Source organism: Tursiops truncatus, chromosome 15 (genome assembly GCF_011762595.2).
Source record: "Tursiops truncatus isolate mTurTru1 chromosome 15, mTurTru1.mat.Y, whole genome shotgun sequence".
Taxonomy (NCBI): Eukaryota; Metazoa; Chordata; class Mammalia; order Artiodactyla; family Delphinidae; genus Tursiops; species Tursiops truncatus.
In genome coordinates, this window is record NC_047048.1 from 60953158 (window position 1) to 60974331 (window position 21174).

The 21174-nt window shown below is 51.2% G+C and overlaps 1 protein-coding gene across 1 annotated transcript; it reads left to right on the plus strand.

Moving 5' to 3' along the window:
* The first annotated feature begins 264 nt into the window (after positions 1-264).
* Positions 265-20860, plus strand: BPIFB1 (BPI fold containing family B member 1). The gene is made up of 15 exons (XM_019950932.3): positions 265-410; positions 2998-3133; positions 3837-3944; positions 4864-5013; positions 5782-5863; positions 8908-8971; positions 11040-11125; positions 12127-12306; positions 13253-13306; positions 13797-13955; positions 16055-16122; positions 17018-17063; positions 18179-18242; positions 19195-19271; positions 20828-20860. The coding sequence occupies exons 1-15, from the start codon at positions 269-271 to the stop codon at positions 20858-20860; spliced, it is 1449 nt and encodes a 482-aa protein (XP_019806491.3). The 5' UTR covers positions 265-268.
* Positions 20861-21174: the final 314 nt, after the last annotated feature.

Sequence of the window (21174 nt, forward strand, 5' to 3'; positions counted from 1 at the left end):
CTTTCTAGATATTAACTCATTTAATCCCGACTCCATGAAGTAGTGGTTATGATACCCATTTTCCAGAGGAGAAAACTGAGGCACAGAGAGGTTAAGTTGATTGTCTAAGGACACAGAGACCCAGTAGGGCTCCAGAGCCCACTCTGTTGACCATCTCACTAAACAGCCTCTCCTGGACTCCATGCCCCAAGTCACCAGGCATGGTGGGACTGGCCTAGGTCTCTCTGCCCAGCTAACAGGGCCCTCTATGCTCACCCCAGGTTGTGCCATGGGCCACCTGCCCACCCCCAAGAAGATGGCCAGCCCACGGACCTTCACCTTCCTCTGTGGTTTGCTGGCAGCCAATCTGGTGGGAGCCACTCTCAGCCCTCCTGCGGTTCTCAGCCTCGGCCCAGAAGTCATCGAACAAAGTAAGTCTTGGCCGCCCAAGGCCTCACCACCATAAGGCAAGGGGGCAGGTAAAGCAGCCCTCCAAAGGAGGGAGAGAGTTCCCCATCACTGGGGGTATGCAGGGCACTGTTGGGCTCCCAGGTCTTGGGTGAGACTTGATTGGGTGAGTTACAAGATTTGGGAGTGTCTACGATCTTCAAGAGTCCATGATTCCAAGATCCCCTTCTTCTTAAATTCCACGATTCCAAAACGCACTACTCTGAGGTTCCACGGCCTGCAGAAGGGGTGTGCGGCCACTGCGTGCGACGACGCAACCGCCTCTCCGGCTGCTCTCACTTAAACCCCTTTGCCAGAGCGCCTCTTCTGAGTTAGACCCAGGGCGCAGCTAGTCTCCAGAGCAAAGACCCTCAGCTGGGAGTCTGGCCGCCTGGGCCACGGGCACAGCTTTACCACGCTCCAGCTCTGTGGCCCTGGTAACTCCCCGAGCCTCGGTTTCCTCCTCTGGAAGAGGGTCCGCCTCCCTAGGTTGTTGGGAAGTAACAACAACCTTCTTGTTACAGGAAGTAACAAGAGCTTCATGGCCTCTACAGCTCAGCTTCTCAATCTCAGCACTGCTGACCTTGGGGGCCGAATACCTCTGTTGTGGGTGGCTGTCCTGTGCACTCTAGCTGTTTAGCAGCGTCCTCGGCCCAGCTGTGACACCAAAAATGTCTCCAGACATTGCCAAGTGTCTCCCAGGGCACATGGCCCCAGTTGAGAACCACTGCTCCAGTGTTGTCCTCTGAGAGGGAGGAAATCAGTGGGCTCTGGAGGTCCCCCTGGAGCAAGTAGAGACCAATCCTCTGTATGCAGTGGGTCTGGGCTGCATCTGGATGGGCAGGGATGGGCCAGGTCCTGCAGGGCCAGACAGGCATTGTGACCAGAGGAGGGAACCCCTAGGAGGGATGGGAAGCAGAGAGCTCTTGACACTCTTTGGGGAGGCATATGTGCCTTGGGCCCACGCTGAAACGCAAGCATGCGGAATTTCAGCCAGAAGGAGCTTGGAGAAGAGCAGCCATTTAGGTTCCCCAGCAGCAGAGTCTGAGTTCAGGAGCCGTGTGCAGGTGGGTTGTCCTGGAGGTGATCCCAGGAAATACCTGCAAGAGAGCGGGAAGCAAGTCAGGTAAGGGGAAGCCAGTTACCACCGGGAGCTGCAGCTCAGTCCTACTGGGCATCTGTGTTAGTCAGGGCCAGTCAGAAGCAGAAACCACACAGTAAGCCCAACAGATGGGTTTGTATAAAGAATTATCAGCAGGAATTGGAATACTGGAAAATTGGCTAAAAGGAAAAAAAGTGAGAACACCAAATGAGACCCTAGGGATTGGGATGCAGTAGGGAGCTCAAATCCAAGTAATGAAGAAACTTGGAGGAGAGAATCCTCCCCAGAACTCATGGGAGGAGTGTGCTGAAGCCTCTTGAATGGTGGGGAAAGTCCCTGAGCTGTCCAGGGTGAGAGCTGGTCCACGGTTGGCAGGCTGAGGCCACCTGGCAGAGAACTGCCTGCCAAGGAGCAAATGGATTTCTTTGGGGGGCAGCCCCTGGACAAAGGGATTGCTGTTGACTCACTGGGAAGTTGTCCCTGGGTAACTGCCTGGAAGGGAGCTGGGGTGCCCCCAGCACGGGCTGCCCATGGGAGTCCACTCAACTCACAGCCTGAAGCTCTGGGAGGTGATGCCACTGGAGTCTGGCAAGAGGAGCACCAGGGCCAGGAGGGGAAGCTCCTTCCTCCCCCATGTCCCTCCAGAGCCTCTACTGACAGTGCTGAACAGTGCGCCAGCTGGCAGAGGAGGAATATTTACAGGGACCAGCTCCATTGTCACAGGGCAGGCAAAAAGGCCCACTTTGTCTCTGAGAGGCACCAACACACAGGGACTCTGGGATACAGTTTCCCCACGGGGCGGCGACACACCTAAGTCCTCCTGCCCGAGGGTGGAGGGAGCTGGGGTGTTTATACACCAGTTCCCGTCAGTCACTGGCTGAGGTTTTCTTCTGGAGCATCAGCTCTCCAGCACTCTGAGCTGCTCTGCACACAAGTCAAATGGGCTCCAGCTGTCAGGAAAAAAAGTCCAACAGTGACCAGAACCCAGGGCTCCTGGCTCTTCCTTTCTCTACTCAGCACCTGGGGCTCTTTGGACAACAGGCCCATAGGATATGGACGTCAGAGAATCATTAGCAAGTGAGTTTCAGCAGCAAAACAGCCCCAAACAAGGCCTTATGAGTTCCCTGCCTCTTGGCTCCAGAGTGTTTGCCCCTGGCTAGGGAGAGAGTTGCAGGTCCATGTGCCGGGTGTCCTGGCCAACACTCCTGGCAGAGGCTGGCAATGTTCAAGGGTGTGAATGGTCCCACCCGTGCCCAGCCACAGTCTTCATGTGAAAGCAACCCATCCGGACCATCGTCCTGCAGGCCACATTTACACAGTGGAGATGATCAGCATGGAGCCATCCAGAGCCTCACCTTATATCCCAGTCCACGTAGCCCTGAGTGATGTCCCCTTCCAGCCTGGAGCCCCCACCAAGCCATCCTTCTCGCCCCCCCTGCTGGACCCTAATCCCTGGGATCTGTCTCCAGGGCTGACACAGAAACTGAAGGATCACGATGCTGTCGACACCCTGCGGCAGCTGCCGCTGCTCAGTGCCATGAAGAAGGAGTCGGCTGGGGGCATATTCGGCAGCCTGGTGAGGTCCATCCTGAAGCATATCGTCCAGTAAGTGGAGCAGAACCAAGTCGGGAGCTAACTCTTTGCCCACACATCTGCCCGGGACACGCTTTGCATGCTCCATCGATCGGTCAACAAGCATTGGTTGGTATCAGCTCTGTGCCTGACCGTGAAGGATGGCTCAAACAAAGCCTCTCCCTCAGAGGCTCCCAGAGGAGTAACAATAACCGTAAGAGAGTGACCCAGGAACCCTAAGGGGGGTGACCTCAGAGGAAGGTCACCTGGTGTGGGAGGGTGAAGGGATAAGGTGATGCTTCTCAGTGGAGGGGACAGGTGAGCCAATGACTCCATGCTCACCAGGAGACAAGAAGAAATGGCATTCCAGGCAGAGGGACTGGCCTGAGGAAAGGCATGGGCAGGGGGAGGTGAGGGTCAGAGTGGCCGGTGCCCAGACCCCAAGGCCAAGAGGGAGAGATCAGCAGGGCCAGGGCTCAGATGGTCTTACAAGTCAGCCCCAGGAGCTTGGATTCATCTCCTAAGTGATGGGGGAGCCATGGAAGTGTTGCGGGCAGGGGAGAGGAGAAGGATGGGGACAAGACCGTGCTGAGCAGGAGTCAGCACACAGGGCTTGGGTCCAGCTGCTGGCTGGGCACTGGGGGGTTGGAGACAGGAAAGATGGAGGGAAGCTGGTCTGGGGACGATGCTCAGTGAACATGAGGCATGAATCTCATCTCTCTCGTGTCCCATCCAGGCTGAAAGTCATCTCAGCCAGCATCCACCAGCTGCAGGTGCAACCCCTACATGATGGCCGGGAGCTGATGATCAATGTTCCCCTGGACATGGTAGCTGGATTCAACACGTGAGTGTCCCCTCAGTCAGGCACAGCTGGCCTGACAGTTTCCTCCACTCATTCTCGCCACCCCCATCCTCCATGCAGGTGTCTGGAAAAGAGAGTTCCAAGCAGAGGAAAGAGCAAGGGCAAAGGCCCTCAGGCAAGAGTGCACTTGCCTTGTTCACAGAACGGAATGAGAGCGGGGAAAGGGGGCAGTGAGGTGGTGCCCCAGTAGGCATCTGGGGCCAGATCGTACAGGGCCTTGTGGGTCAAGGTGAGGACTTGGTTTTACCAAGCGAGATGGGAGCCGTGCAGGGCTCTAAGCAGAGGAGGGACACGACATGATTTCACATTCTTCGAGAAGCCCTCTGGCTGCTGTGTATGGGGGCAAGAGTGGAGACAGGGAGGCTATCCAGAAGCTACTGCAATAATTCAGGAGGAGACAATAATAGCATGGACCGGGGTTTAGGAACAGGAAGGTGGTGAGAAGTAGACAGATTCCAAATACGTCTCGGAGGACACAACAGGATTTCCTGACAGATTGAATGGGGGCTCAGGGTGGGGCGGGAGGAGAGGGGAGATTGAGGGGTCAAGGCAGCATGGAGTGGCCAGCAAACAAAACAGGGAAGATCATGAGAGGAGAAGATTCGGGGAAGGAGCCATAGTTCAGTTTGTACATGTTAAACCTGAGATGCCTGTGAGACATTTGAGAAGTGAGTATAAGTTTGGAAGCTACTGACATAGGCAGAGGATTTAAACCAGGAGAGGAATCCAGAAACTGAGCCTGGGACACAATGAAGTCAACAGTTGAGGAGACGAGGAGAACCCAGCAAGGAGCCTGAGAAGGGAGGAGTGAGAGCCAGGAGACAGAGGTGGAAAGCAGGCTTGGCTTGATCCAGCCCGAAGCTGGGATGGAGCTCACAGCATGGGGCTCCTCCACTCCCAGGCCCCTGGTCAAGACCATTGTGGAGCTGCACATGGAGGTGGAGGCCCAAGCCATCATCCACGTGGAGACTAGCGAGAGAGACCACTCCCGCCTGGTCCTCAGCAACTGCTCCAACAGCCACGGGAGGCCGCGCATCAGCCTGCTACATAAGTGAGTGTGACCTCCTCCCACTGGGCTCCTGGCATGCCTGGGAGGGAAGCCAGGTGGTGTCCTGGCCCCATGTTACAGATGGAGAACATTGAAGCCCACAGAAGGAAAAGGACTTATCTCTCCTGACTCCTGATCTGGAGCTCCCTCCAGGAAATCTGTGATGTCAAAGAGAGCTCAAGATATCAAGGGTGAAGTGATAATGATGGGATTTCAGGCATCATGCCAGAAATTGGGGCAAACTTTTGAAGGTGGAGAGGAGGCTCTTTCCTAGGCCCCTCAAACCACACAGGTAGACTAGGGTGGAGCCATGGGTATAAACTGTGGAGTCAGGCAAACGTGTCTCCTTCATTTACTGTCCAGGTGACGCTGGGCAAGTCCCCTCCCCATGCCTCACCTTCCAGGCCACAGTGAGAGGATTAACAGGGCAGCAGCGCTAAGCACTCAGCTGAGGGCAGGGCACGCAAAAGATGCTCAAAGACATGGTGCTTCCCTCCATCTCTCCTTAGCAGGAGAATGGGGGGGATGCCAACTGCCCTCATCCCAGTGTCCAGCACGAATTCCTAAAGACAAGCCCCAGGCCCTGTCCCTGAGAACTGTCTGCCACTGTCTACACCAGGCTCAGGGTCTACCCCAGCCTTGTTTCTAATAGGCCCTGTGCCTTGGGCAAGTTCCTTCCTCCCCTGGACTCAGTCTCCCCTCCTGTGAAACAGGGGAGGGGTGATCATCTCTGACCCTGCCTCATCTCTCTCCTCTTCTCCTCTTGGGAAGGCGCTCCTTCCTGCTCAACTCCTTAGCTGACAAGGTCATAAGCCTCCTGGTGCCAGCCCTGCCCAAACTGGTGAAAAGCGAGGTAAGTGGAATCAGGGTCTCTCTGGCCTGTGAAAGCTTGCTCCCCCTGTGGTTGGGGATGGAACTGCACGCTGGTGCTAAGGGACCTGTGTTTCCTTGAGTGGGAAGCTTCTGGGCTTGGGTCACTCTTTCAGCAGTGGATTCTTGAGATCAAGGTAATGAAACTCCCAAAAGTCAGCCAGGGGACCTTGAACAGTGATGTGCTGATAAACTGCTCACAATTGACTCAGGAGGGGTTGGTTGAAGGAAGGGAGCTCTGATTTGTAACATTTACTGATTTCCTTGATGTAAACACCCGTTCCATTGCCAATTTCAAGCTACTAGTGTGACGTCACTGAGCAGAGTCAGGAAGAGATGCCTGGTAGCCCACTCTTGTATGGCACTTCCACCATGCAGATACCATAGATGTAAATAAGCTAAGAACAATAGATAACAGCAAAATAAAATAATTAGGAAGTAATGAGTTTTGAGTTTTCATTGACTTTGATCTTAGCATAACTTATTTAATTGTAAGTTTATACAACTTAATTTTTAATAGTGTCAGTTTTAGCACCAAGCTCAGATATTCCTAAAAATTGAACAGTTGGCCCTCGTAAATCGGTCCAAGCTGGCTCGAGCACACCAGGGCCTCACACCATCCTGGTTGTGTCATCAGGGGTTTGTCACCCACCAGGTCTTGATGCACTTATTTTTCTTATGTTTCTTATTCATAAACACGAATCCATCTCATTTTATATGTCCCTTCAATGTCACAGGTAAACTAAAACTCTATAAGTTGGATTCATCCACCGTGACCATTGATTTTCACTGTAAATTCCAAGATGTGTTCACAACAGTGATTCTCCTGGGGTTAAAAACACCTTGTCAGGGACTTCTCTGGCAGCCCAGTGGTTAAGACTCCACGCTTCAACTGCAGGGAGCGCAGGTTCGATCCCTGGTCACGGGACTAAGATCCTGCATGCCGCACTGCGCTGCATGGCCAAAATGAAATAAATAAATAATAAAAACACCTTGTCAAATAATTAATATACTTTTAATAAAAAAACTTTTTTGAATGGAAAACACACTATTATAACCAAAACTTTTGGGGGAAAAATACCCATAATCCTTCAACCTTAACTTGGCGGTTATTTTTCCTTTTGCCTGTTGTTTTCCAAATCTCCACCCACATGCACTCAGATTTTTATGTGGCTGCACTCGACATCAATATTATTTGATATCCTCTACAGTGTGTCTATTTCCTATGATAGATATGATAATCATAACTATTTTAATAGCTGCACCGTATTTAATACTTCTTAAAACCATTCCAGAGAGCCTTCTGAAAGGACTCTGAAAGTAAATAATTCTGTAAAACTTAGCTTTACTTATGTGAGGTACTTTTTCTCTTAAGAAATTTTTTTTTCTATTTAAAGGTGGCAGTTTCTTCAAGTAGAGCCCAGCTGGAAATTTTTTCCCAGCCTCCAGCAAAATCATATTTTAACTGGCATTATACTTTAATAGCTAAAGATGTGTCTTCCACTAGAAAAGATGGCAAGAACTTGGGATTATAAAATGTTCTTGCATGATATCTGTTTTTAAGGGTGAAAAGCCAAATAAAGTGAAAACTGGCATTCCATTAATCATCATGGTTTCCCACCATGAATCACTGGATTTGAAACTGCAGTCCTATGAATATTTTACTTGGCATGAAGGGAAAAAGGCGCAGCATGTTTAAATCTGGCAGGAGCCCATCTAGAAAATGCTGATGCCCCTTTCAGTGTAAATATGTGGGTCCCAATCCCAAATGCACATCAGAACCTCTTGGGAAGGCTTTTTAAAATACTGATATCAGGGCTCGACCTGAAAGATTCAGATTTAATTGGCCTGGTGGGGCCCTGGTATCCCGGAGGATCCTAGCTGCCCCAGAGGAGGATTCTAATACGTAGCCAGAGTTGAGACCCAGGGGTGGAACTGAAGGAAGGGGAATTGTGGGAGAAGATGCAGAGGGTGCCAGCGACACCCTTCCCGTGAGGAACAGGCAGTGAATGCTGGGAGTCTCTGAGCTCAACTCCTCCATCCTTCCTGGGTTCAGGGTTGGCAAAGCAGCTGGAGCAGGGAACAGGATTTTCATAGGAAAAATTAACATTCGTCAAAGTGCATTGTCATTTCTCGAGAGTAGCAATGGGTGGTCAATGAGAAGGTTCTTCACTGGGGAAATTGTACCTAAGACAAAATGACAAAATCTCAGAGCACTGCCCTGGAAAACAGGCTGCCTAGAGCAGAGAACAAGGCGTTTGGGCCCCATGGTCAAGTAAGCCAATTGTTTAACTTCCTGCCCAAGAAGAACAGCTCAGGCCAGAGGTTGTCACTCTGGACATTTGGGCCCCCTAATTCTTTGTTGTGGCGGCCGTCCTGTGCATTGAGGGATGTTTAGTAGCATCCCTGGCCTCCACCTACTAGATGCCAGTAACACTCCCCCTAAACTGTGACAACTGAAAATGCCTTCAGAAATTTCCAAATGTCTCTTGGGAGACAAAATCCTCCCCTGCTGAGAACTGCTGCAATTTTGAGGGGAGAAGAGTTTGGGGGGCAAAGAGATATGTTGGAGCTAGAAACCCACAGAGATTGTTCGCAAGTCTGGTTGGGTCTGTCTTGCTGGCCTGTATTCTAACCTGACACGTGGAAGGAAGTCAGTACCTAGTGTTGACTCAAGAAGTGAATGAAGGAACGCATTCTCCATTTCCCTCCTATGGAAACGTGGGCTCTTGTGAACACGATGAGTCTGAGGGGAGGACAGCTGACAGGACAGGCACACCCTGGACACAGGGCAAGGGACAAACCATTGCAAAAGATGCCAAGTGACACCAGAGGCTGTGACGGGCTCCGAGCAGCGGTGATGGCTGGGGACGTAGACGCACCACTGAGTCCTCAAGCCCATGGGTGAAAATCTGGCTGGCCGTGGGCACAGGGATGGGACTCAGCTCAGGAGAGCTGGGCATGGGTCGCTGTGGGGCTATGTGCTGGCGCCTGGCTGATGGAGGCCCTGCATTTGTGCTGTTGCAGCTGTGCCCTGTGATCGAGGCAGCCTTTGAGGACATGCGTGAGGACCTCCTGAACCTGACGAACGGTAGGTGCGCCGCTCTCTCATACCTTTCTCCTTGACTGCTGAGCTGGCCTCCAGGCCCTGGCCCTGCCCAAGGCAGGCCTCCCCCCATCAGGCTTGAGCAGCAACTTGGCCCAGGAGCAAGTGAGACAAGAATCATCTGATCCCTGGCCAGGATGAGCAGACAGGAAATCACCACAACTGTGACTTCATGAGCACACAGTATGTGCAAGGTTCTATGTGAGCCAGTGGGTGCCCCAGATAAACGCAAGTTCAAATCCCAGTTCTGCCACTGATTTGCTCCATGGCTTTGAAAAAGCCAACTCCACCTCCTTATTCTGTTTCCTCAACTATAAAATGGGGTTTATGCAGCCCTACCTCACAGAATTGTTAGTGAGGCTTAAAAGTTTATGGGAAAGTTCCAGATACATAGCAGGTTCTCTGCCTGGCACAGAGAGGTGCTTACAGATGTGTGCTGGATGGGTGGATAGATGGATGGATGGTTGGATGGATGGATGGATGGATGATCAGAGACTACTATGGGCTACTAGGGAAGAAATAAATTGTATCCTCAGATCACTCACAGTGAAATTCTGAGTTCTTGGACCCCTCAGAGAGGGAACTGGTAGGAAGAAGAAAATTCTACCATCTACCCTTTTGGGATCTGAAGAGGTTCATTCAAAGCCCCCAGAGAGGAGTGGAAAGAAGAGAATGGAATCAATAGGCATTCAGCACCCATAGAGCACCTGCTTTGGGCCAAGCCCTTGGGCTGAGTGTTTTATATACACTGTCTTACTGACTCCTCAGACAACTCCATGAAGTGGAGTGGATCACTACCCCACTTCACAGATAAGGAAACTGAGGCTCAGAAATGAAATCATTTGTCCAAGTCCACAGAGGAAATTAATGATAGGGGAAGGCTTTAACCCAATTCTTCAAGTTCCAAATCTGGTTTAATTCAGATTTGAGCCAACTTTACTAGGTACCAGTCCTGTACAACCTATGAGGCCGGTATACTACTCTATCCCCATTTTAAGATGAGGAAACTGAGGTTCAGAGGCAGGAAGAGGCTAGCCAAGGCTGCTGGGGCTCCAACCCAAGTCTGTCCGGCTTCCCTGCTCCCCAGGGGCAGGGCAGGAGGCCTCCCCGAGGAGTAGGCAGACCAACGACCAGCTCCCCGTCCGCCTCTGCGCCCCTCCCTTGTCCTCTCCATTTTCCGCCCGGGCACATGAGACGCCACCGCCATCTGGCGGCCAGGTGGGGAATCCCAAGGCAAACGCACGCAATCCCTAGCACAGACCCAGACCCTGGGGGGGCGTGCAGATCAGTCTGGTGGGGGAGGTAGACAGGTATAAGCAGTAGGTCAGTTTTGTTCCAAACCAGAACGTTGGCATAGGACCGACTGGGTTCAGATCCTTTCACAGTATGCCCTTGAGCAAGTCACTTCACTCTCGTGAGCCTTGCTTTCCCCATCTGTAAAATGAGGGTAATTGTAGGACCTACTTCCTAAGGTTATTGTGAGGATTCCATGAGCTAACACATGTAAAAGTTTAACACATTACCTGGTGCTTGATATATGCTCAATAAATGTCAGTCAGTATCATCATCATCTTTTTTTTTTTTTTTGATGTTGTGGATAGGAGTTTATTAATTTATTTATTTATTTTTGCTATGTTGGGTCTTCATTTCTGTGCGAGGGCTTTCTCTAGTTGTGGCAAGCGGGGGCCACTCTTCATCACAGTGCGCGGGCCTCTCACTATCGCGGCCTCTCTTGTTGCAGAGCACAGGCTCCAGACGCGCAGGCTCAGTAGTTGTGGCTCACGGGCCTAGTTGCTCCGTGGCATGTGGGATCCTCCCAGACCAGGGCTCGAACCCGTGTCCCCTGCCTTAGCCGGCAGATTCTCAACCACTGCGCCACCAGGGAAGCCCCATCATCATTTTTATCATGGTCCTTATCAACATCATCATTACGCCTGCCCCTCCCCTTACTCCACCTCATGCAATAATGCTGTCCCAGCCCAAAGCAGCCCCAAACCATCCCATCCAATACTGTCCTCCGCCCTCACAGAACTTTCTTCTTCTCCCTGAGCAGTGCCTGTTTCTCTCAACTCTGACCATCTGGAGTTTGACTTTATGTCTCCTGCCATCGACCATAATGTTGTTCATCTCATCCTGGGGGTGAGTGTCATGGGACCTCAAGGAGAAAGTGGGGACATCACTGCCCTTCTCTGACCCCCAAGGGTCAGACACCATGGGTGTGTTTCAGGGGAGAAAAATGCCAGTCACAGTTAGGACACACAGGCTGATTTAGAAGAATCTCAACAGACTGAATGTGTCCCATGTAAACCATTCTGATGGAGAAAAATCAGCAGCTGGAAGCCACACACAGAACATGGACCCCAGTGACCTGATTTCCTCCAACCCTGATTTTTCCAGTCAGGGTCCAGAGTGTGTGGGGTTCTTGGCCTTTCTTGCAGGCAAGCCCCTTCCATTCCTCAAATATCTGGTGACCTTGAACAAGAGCCCAGGATGGAGACACATCATTGAGGATCACACAGACCTAAGTTTCTCTCCCAGCTCCACAGCTCCCTGGTGTGTGACTTTGGGCAAGTTTCTTCACCCCTCTAAGCCGCAATTTCCTGATCTGTAAAATGTAATAACAATGGTCACCAAGGAGAGGAAGAAATGAGGCTGCATGGGGCCTGGCAAGAAACCAGTAACCATCAGTTCTCTATAAAATGTGGAGCCTCCCACCCACACTGGGGCTGGATGCCCTCAGGGACCAGTTCAAGCAACGGAGCGTGAATCTCAGACCAGTTTTCATGGATCCTTGGAAAACAGCAGCATCAAACATTTCCATCCGTTCTGTTGCAGTCTTGAATTTTCCCTTCATCTAAAGGGTTTGTGAGGTATCTGAGAAGTTGAAACCTAAATGCCACATAAGACATCTAGATTTTTTAAAAATCAGAGATTACCTGAGGGGTGCAAGTGCAGTAGATGTTGCTAGGCACCTGAGATAAGTCATCATCTACAGCAAAGCACTGAATGCCAGGCTGAGTTTCCTGGCAGCAAATGCAAAAAGGGAAACAAGCTGAATGGTGTCATTTCCTTCTAGGTTATTACTGGATACGTCGTGGAGTTAAAGTTCCCAGACAACTTTCTGCTCTGTGTCTCCTTAGGCCAAGTTGGTGGACTCGGAAGGAAAGGTGACTAAGCTGTTCAATGACAGTGTGGATTCCCTGAATCTGCCCTCCCTATACCACAGCCCTTTCAGCCTCACCATGAGGAAGGATATAGTGAATGCTGCAGTAGCTGCCTTGCTCCCTCCAGAAGAACTCATGGTCCTGTTGGACTATGTGGTAAGCCTCAGCATGGGACAGAGCGTGAAGCCACCTCTGCCGCATTATGGGGATTTCCTGAATCAACGGGGACACAAGGACCCCTAAGCAGGCACCATCTGTCAGGCTCAGCTTACATACCTCCAGTGATGGAGAGCTCACTCCCTTCTCGAACAGACCCTGCCTCTGATATATAACTCCAAAGCTGAAAACCTCCCTGTAACATCCAGCACCAGTCCTAGTTCTGCCCTCCTGGAACCTGAAATGCCTGCTTCCTCTACCAAATAACAGGCCTGTCCAAAGGGCATTTTAGATTCTGACTGGCCCTGGGATGGTGATTGCACCACCGCCGTCCACTGCAGGACCCACGGCAGACATCACTAATCTCTCGGGGCCCTCCTTCCTGTTGACCCTGGATGCCGACACAGCCGCAGAATCCTGATCAAACCAGCACAACAGAAAACCACCCCTAGTCAACTGGAGTGTGCCACCTCACCGGGGTGACCGATGGGGAAATCGAGGCCCAGAAGGGGATAGGGTTGGCCCAAAGTTAGGGGAGTGGGACAGGACTTCAGGTCAGCTGACAGACAAGAGATCACCAAGATCTCGGGGATTAGAAGTCAGGGTGAGGGGCTGGGATGACAAGAAAAGGGGAGTGGTCACCAGCAACCACATTCATGACTATAGTAAGAATTCGGTTGCTTCTCTATGTCCTCAGAACAGGGAGCCAGCCGCCCACAGACCCACGAGCACCACCAACCCACAATAAAAGTCCAGGCTGGCGGGGACTTCATTCTCCACAGCCACTGACATAGGGGATGTTTCCCACCAGGGACAGACATGTGCACTGGACCACCAGGTCCTCCCAGCTTTTCTGGGGTTTGGGGGATCCCAGCAGTGGGGCTGCTGGGGGTGTGTCTCCCCTCTCCCCGCCAGCGGACCTGCTCTGGCTTCCTCTCTTCCTTAGCTTCCTGAGACGGCCCGCAGGCTGAAGTCAAGCATCAAGGTGATCAGTGAAAAGGTTGGTCCATTTGCCATCTGCAGCCTGAAGGGTGTTTGCTCTGGTCTGTCTACTGGCCTCTGGGGAGTAAAGTATGTGTGGAACTGCTCTGTCCTTCGAGCACTGGTGACTGTAACAGACTGGTCCCAGTCCTCACGGATATTTCAATCTAACAGGACAGTTTGACCTGAATCATATAATTACACAGATAGTAATTCAGTTACAAGTGTGATGACAAAGGACAGATTCTAGGGGTTATGAGAGCACTACTGGGGCACCTGATAGAGTCTGGGGGATTAGGAGGGGCTTCCCTGAAGGGAAAAGTATTCCAGATATAGGGAGAAGCAAAACCAAAGGCTGTGAGATGGGGAGAGCAACAATCTATTCCAAGATCTGAGGAAGCAGGGAGTCCAGGAAGGTTGACAGTGGCCAGACCACATGGGGCTGCATGGGGCCGGCAGGCCATGGTGAGGCACTTGGGAGGTCACATGTGGGTCTGATGTCCTTTCAGGCAGCAAATCAGCTGGGGCGCACACAAATCGTGAAGATCCTGACTCAGAAGACCCCAGAGCTCCTTGCGGACCAGGGCCATGCCAAGGTGGCCCAACTGATCATGCTGGAAGTATTTGCCACCAATGAAGCCTACCACCCCTTCTTCACCCTGGGCATTGTGAGTTCAGTTGTCTGAGACGTTGGCAGCAACCTGGGGGACACCCCTGTCCACTGTTCCTGTTCACCCCTTTTGCTTTGCTAAACCTTTCCACCACTCTTTTTATCTCAGAGGGATAGGGGAAGGGAATTCTGAACCAAGAATCAGGAGATTTGGGGGCCCAGCTCTTTATTAGTCAGGATCTTTGGGCAGAAATTTAATTGACATGCACAAAATGAATTCTATTAGCTCATATAACTGAAAAGTCTAGGTCAAGATAGCTTCAGGAATAGCTGGATCCAGGCGTTCAAGCAATGTCATCTTCATTCTTCTCTCTTCCCTTGTTTTTCTTTGTGCTACCTTCATCCTCAGGCAGGTTATCCCTTCATGGAAGTGCCCCCAAGCTACATCAGGCTTATAACCTATCCGCTTGGCAACCCCAATGGAAAAGCTTCTCTTTCCCAGTAGTTCCAGCAGAACTTCCAAACCTGACTCTCATTGGCTGAGTTAGGGTCAAATGCCCACTCATGAACCAACCAGTGTGGCCAGAAAAACGAAGTATGTAAATTTTCTGAGCTGGGACACACACACACAAACACACAGGAGTGGGGGATTGGGTTTGGCTCTATCCAAACCACAGGGCTGAGAGGGAAAGGGGTAATTCCTCTTCTGAAATATGAACAGAACTAAATCAGCTCCAAGTAAGTTCTTAACTGATTTTGCAGTAACCCCAGCAGGTCAGATCTCAGAGCTTCTATATAGGGGGACCCTGTGCGTAAAGGTATGGGGCTGGGAGTCATCAAAGGGCAAGCCCAGTAGGAAGGTATCTTAGATGGGGCCCTTAGAAACAGGCCCGAGACAAAGACTCTTATAAAAGTGATGTATTGGGGGAGAGCTCCCAGGAGAAGGACTGAGCAAGGATGTGGTCTCAGCTGGAGGCTCACTTCTGCTTCACCCCACAGAGAGCTCTGGAGCATGGCGGCACCACAGAGTCGAGCCCAGGCTGAAACAAGAAGGTTGGCCTTTTGTTCCCCCTTGTCTTTCAGTTGTTGGCCATAACTGTCCCCAGAGTAGGCACAACATAACCTCCCAGCAAGGCCGCTCCGCTCCAGCAAGGGCAGTTCCCCAGACAAGGGGAAGGCTGGGCACTGTTCGCAGCTGCATTCAGCTGAAGAATGATGCCCCACCCCAAAAATGGATCTGAGTGGGCCACCAGCTGCATGCTACAGAGGACAGGGAGAAGAAAGAGACGAGGCAAGGTTCATGGTTGGGCCCTGGATAAGTGAGGCCGAGGTATCTGGACATCACCTGGTTGTTGGAGGCTAACGTTACACTCTCCTCACAGGAGGGTCGCTGCATGTCCTGTGCAGGCTGTCCACACGCCACGTCAGCGGGCACCATTCACACAACTCCAGGATGCACAGTGCCCTGGTTTCCTGTGTGGGAGGATACTCTGAGCCCCCAACCAGCAGGGGAAGTGGACTGCCCCTGGCCAGCCTCACTCCCTGGGGACTTCCCCTCCATGGCCAATGGCAGGCACTTTTCAAAAGGTCACCAAGCCCAGGCCTGCAGGAGAAGTTTGTTCTCTGGGTGCAGCTGCCCTGGAGCTGGAGCCTGGCACTTGGGCTCACCCCAGCCCATGGGTCAAGATGATGGATATCTTCGGCACCTGCGTTTCAGGCCTGGCTGTTTCTGACCTTTCCAATAATAATAACCGGTTAAGATTTACCATCCTGTCTGCCCCTCAGTTTCCTCACCTCTACAATGGGGTAATAATAGGACTCACTTCACAAGAGTCGTGAGGATCAAAGGAGATGATCAGATAAAGCTCTTAAAACACCACCTGACACACAGTGAGGGCTCTGTGTGTATTGGCTACTGTCATCATTGTCATGATCAGTAATCCTCTGTGCAGTCTCTTCAATGGGGAGTGGGTACAGGTACCAGCCCAATAAAGAAGGAATTTGAGGCCCACAGAGGTCAGACCCTTTCCCAAGGTCACAGCCAACAGCTGAGATTCAGACGGTGTCAGCTTGGTCCCAGAGCCTCCTCGCAGAACCCCACGCTCTACACCTGACACATCCTCTAAATAAATGGGGCCTGGGTTTCTCTTGTTGCAGGAAGCCACCTCAGAAGCTCAGTTTTACACGAGAGGTGACCTACTTATGCTCTACTTTAACAAAATCAGGTAAACATGAAAATCACTGTGAAGATTCTGCTGATGAAAATGAGTCCTGTCTGGTGACCACTGGTTTCTTTAAACACCCAGTGTTTTGAGCCTCTGGGGTGACAGCGTGAGTGAAGGCTGCTTCAGGACAGGCAGAGAGGCTGTCTTGCCGGGTCTGTCCTACTGTCAAGGACTGAGTGTGAGAGAAAGCAGAGGGACATGGCCTTGCAGCAGTCACGGGGCAGGCTGACCCTGGCCACGCGGGAAGGGGCCGCCCAGCACCATCCCCTCGGCCTGGGGCAGCCCATTTTGGACACCAAGAAAGTGGCAGTGACAGTCATGCCCAGATGCTGAGCCCCCACGGAGCCCAGCCCAGCAGCACACGGCTCCTGCTGCCTCCTACAACCCTGCCTGTCCTCCCCTCATCCCACCACCCTCCTGCTGCCCCAAAGGGAGTTCAGGGGTTGCAAACTGGAGCCTCCTGGGACAAATCAAGCCCATGGATGTGTTTTCATCAGCTCACATAGGGTTAGGTTTTTTAATATAAATTAGTCGCCAACATATACAAATCAGAGTATCTGGCCGCCATGGCCTGCATTCCTACATGGCAACAAACAGTGGAGCTAGGAATTAGGTACCCCCTTTAGAAGGAGAAAGAGCTCCTCAGTCCACCATGGTCCTCACTCCTGGGGGTGATCTTTCTGCCTGCTCTCTGGGCAACTATTTGTTTGCTATCTCCCCCTGCTTCCCCCATGCATTACAATGTAAGCTCCATGAAGCAAGGATTTTATTTGGGTCACTGCTGTACATCCAGAGCCTGCACCATGTCTGGTACACAATAGGTGCTCAGTAAGTAGTTGGTGAATGAATGAATGGGACTCCGAGGGACCAGCCTCATGGGCATCTTCTGTTGCAGCTCTGATCAGATTCACCTGATGAACTCAGCCATTGGCCTGTTCAATGTGAGTATGTACACATTTTCCCTGGGTATGCAGGGGATTGCCGAGGACAGTCCATCTCAGAAGCAGACATTGACCAGGATTTGCTTTGAACAAGGTCCCCACGGGCAGCCCCATGGTGAGCTGGCCAGCCTCCCCGATCTCAGCCTCAAAGTCCAACCTCCTGGTTCAGGTATTTACTGAGCACCTACTGTATGCCAGACACAGCTGAGAATACACACATTCACAAACACACAGATACACACAGACTTCCCTTCTGTAAAGTTCTGACCCTAAATCAGAAACAAATCTTTATTCACATCTCATTTTGCTCATATAGACTCACCTCAGTGGTGACCCTGGGCAGCCCCTTCCCCCCAGTCCTCAGTTTCCCTGAGTCAGACTGAATCAGAGATCTCAAATTGGCTGAATCCTGTCTTCTGCTGTGGTGGGGTATTTGTTTCTATGTTTTGGAGAGGGGCAAATTTTTCCACCCTTTTGTTCTTTTAATTTTTTTTTAAAAATTTTTTTTTTTTTTTTTTTTTTTTTTTGCGGTACGCGGGTCTCTCACTGCTGTGGCCTCTCCCGTTGCGGAGCACAGGCTCCGGATGCACAGGCTCAGCGGCCATGGCTCACGGGCCCAGCTGCTCCGCGGCATGTGGGATCTTCCCGGACCGGGGCGCAAACCCGTGTCCCCTGCATTGGCAGGCGGACTCCCAACCACTGCGCCACCAGGGAAGCCCGACAAATATTTTTTAATGGGGAGGTTTCCACATGAAAATCAGGACTTCTGGCTTCCCTTGAGAAGTCAAAAACTCGGGAAACAGGGTGAAATTCCCTTGGAGAATTCTGCTGAAACAGAGCGGTGGAGCCCTTGAGATTGGGGGCGAGGGATGCATCCCACAAACGTACGCCAGTCCCCTACCTGCTGGATCTGGGGTCACCTGGTTTGTGCCCCACCCCTCCCCCCACAGCCTGTCTTGTCCATGGAACCCTTGCAGTTCTGACCAGTCAGGAACCTGAGATTCAGCATCTCCACCAGCTGCCCTCGCCACAGGGCGGGACTGTGCCCATCCTAGCAATGGCTGGGAGGACTTCAGATTCTCAGCCAGGGTGATGGGGCCCCTTCTCTTTCACAGCCTGAACTTCTGAAAGACTTCACCACCAAGATCCTTGCCTCCGTCCTGCTGCCAAACGAGAACGGTGCGTCCCTTTGCTGTCCATCCCCCTGGTCCCCAGGGCATTGAGGGCAGGTGCTTTACTTCTCCTGCCTGTGTCTCCACTTGGGGCCCCTTTCATTTATTTTCCACCTATCCTCAGAGCCTAGTTCTAATTCTGCCTCCTCCAGGAAGTCTTCCAGGTCACCCACCTGGAAATAAGCTTTCCCATCTCCAGCATCCCAGCCCAATTCCTTCACTCATGCCAGAGCCTAGGCATGCATGGCAATGCCCCAGGCTCACAGGGCTGACAGCAGGAGAGAGACAGAGGTGGAAACAGACAACTAGAGCACACCCAATGTGCCTCCGATAGACCCGGGCTCAAGTGCTGATTCCCCTTCTTGCTGGCTGCCTGGCCTTGGACAAGCTGCCTTATCATCCTGAGCCTCAGTTTCTCCCTCTGTAAAATGTGAAAATAAGAGCACCTTCCTCAGAGGCATAAAGGAGAAGATGTGTGTATGGGGGCAGAGAGGGGGCGCCTGACACAGTCAGTGTTCAACAGTTCTTAGCCTTTGCTGTTGTTGGCTGTTATTCGTGTCAGTAGTGGAGGAAGCCAAGAGAAAAGGTTGGAATTATTCCCGTTCAGCCCCAGGTCTTGGGGATGGGGAGAATTGGTAACCTCTGACTTTTGTCATGTCTTTGTTTTATCAGAGTAAGAAATCTCAAAGTATAGGCACGTGTTGTGGATGATAGGAGGCCCTGATCTTTCTTGAGCAGGAGCAGGAGAGGATGTGAGGGTACCTTTAGGAGCAGCCAGAAGCTGGGGCTGGAGACAAAAAATGGGGAGATGAGGCTGGGTGGATGCTAGGGCTGGAGAACAGGGAGAGGCAAAAGGGGCAGTCTGAGTCGGGAGTGCCACGTCGAGGAACTGTGAGCCTCCCACAGCTGCCCAATCCCACCCCAGGCCCACCATTCTCTGACCACACTTGTGATTTCAGGCAAATTAAGATCCGGGATCTCAGTGTCAATGGTGAAGGCCTTGGGATTTGAGGCAGTTTCGTGGTCTCTGACAGAGGTGAGTGGGGTTAAACATACAGTCGCAGGGAGAGCCCAGGGATGGGAGGTGGGTGCTGCTCTCCAATCCTGGTCCCTCCGGTCACTTATGGGGGACCTTGGGCAAGTCCCTTCTCTCTCAGGGCCTCACGTCCTCATCTGTAAGCGGAAGAGGATGGCTGTCCTAGCCTGGAGTCATAAACCTCCAGCCTTTTCTATCTTACCTGTCATCCCACCTGGCAGAGGGAAGGGTAGGAGGCTTTGTTAACTGGCTTCAAAGGCAAGGCGACATTTGACTCATTTTCAGCTGCCCAGCCTCAAAAACTGTGTCCATGCTTCAGCTGGCTTTGATGGAGAATTATGACAGCATACTGTGCATGATACCTAGGCTGGGTCTAGACTCAGGGACCAGAGGACCAGTTCAAATGCTAACTCTGCCTCTCTCTCTAGCCAGGGGCCCTCAGGCAGATCCTTTGGCCTCTCTGAGCCCAGGTTCCTTACCCATAAAACCAGCAGGTGTCTAAATATGCAGGCCAGCCATGCACTAATGAACTATATACAATGATTCAATTATAATATAAGCAGTTTATCTAAGACACATACTGCATTTAATTCATGTTGGATGGACACAACAGGTGTCCATCCAGCTGGGTGGCTGGAGCTTAGTAGATCTCATGTATCTCTTATTAGGGGGCATTTAGCAACTGTCCTTTTTTTTTTTTTTTAATCAAGTTGCAAAGCATCATTTGCAGTTCGGGTTAGAAAGGTATCATTTCACACTTTGGATCTGCTTTTTCCAAATTTCCTGTTTTGCTCTATTAATTTGTTTTGGACTAGCAGCACACTGATATCCTTTTTATAGCCTCACAATGTAATATGTTTTAAAATCTAGTCAAAGGAATGAATAAATGGATAGATTTGAGGGAATTCCCTGGCGGTCTAGTGGTTAAGACTCCGTGCTTTCACTGCCAAGGGCCCAAGTTCAATCCCTGGTGGGGAACTAAGATCCCACAAGATGCGCAGCATGGCCCCCCAAAAAAAGGACAGATCCGAGATTAAACAAGTATGGCTTTTAAAAAGTTAATGGTAGAATCTAGGTGATGAGTATACAAGTGTTCACTATAAAATTCTTTCAACTTTGCTGTATATTTGAAAATTATCATTATAGAATGTTGGGGGAAATCTAATAGGTTACATTCCTTGTATCACACTTAGTTTCCTCAAAAAAGGCAGACTGTTGTTAAAAATTTAGCTGCCTGGGACCCAATGGATACAGCCAGGAATCTACATTTTCCAAAACTTCTTGGGAGTTTTGTTAATCTGCTGGGCCTGGGGACAACAGTCCTATATAACCCCAGACTTTGCACTCAGATACTTTACCTGTGCCCCAGGCCCCTGCATGGTGTCACTGTTCACACACAGACGCTCCTGCTCTGACCCTCCCAAGAATTTTTTATGAGTGAGTTCAAGGTCATGACCCCCAATACCAGCAGTCACCTTGTGGAGGATAAACTAGCATAAACCACAAAAGGGCAGAATGTTAAAAAAACTTTTTTGACTTTTCTCCTTCAATTCCAGGATGCCCTTGTGGTCACCCCGGCCTCCTCGTAGAACCTCAGACCATTTTCCTCTCTCCCAGTGAAGACTTGCACTGGAAGTGTGGAAGCCAGCTCTGTAGACTGGCCCTCTCTGCAGTAAATAAACTTGTCTGTGACTCCTGCAGTCTGGAGTGTGTCTTTGTCCCAACTCAGAGGTCATTTTGCCCCTGGCAGGCTTAGGGACTGGACATCCAAGCCACATCTAGGTCATGTTCAGGCACATCTGAGCCAATCTGAGCCATGTCCAAGACATGTCTTGGTGATATCAAAACACACGTGGACAAGGTCCAAGGTTTTGGCCACCTCCCTGAGCGACAGGAATAAAAA

Coding starts and splice junctions, on each gene's coding strand:
- BPIFB1 (XM_019950932.3), top strand. CDS start 269: ATGGGCCACCTGCCCACCCCCAAGAAGATGGCCAGCCCACGGACCTTC. Junction 3,134..3,836: donor ATCCTGAAGCATATCGTCCA/GTAAGTGGAGCA, acceptor TGTCCCATCCAG/GCTGAAAGTCATCTCAGCCA. Junction 5,014..5,781: donor CGCATCAGCCTGCTACATAA/GTGAGTGTGACC, acceptor CCTCTTGGGAAG/GCGCTCCTTCCTGCTCAACT.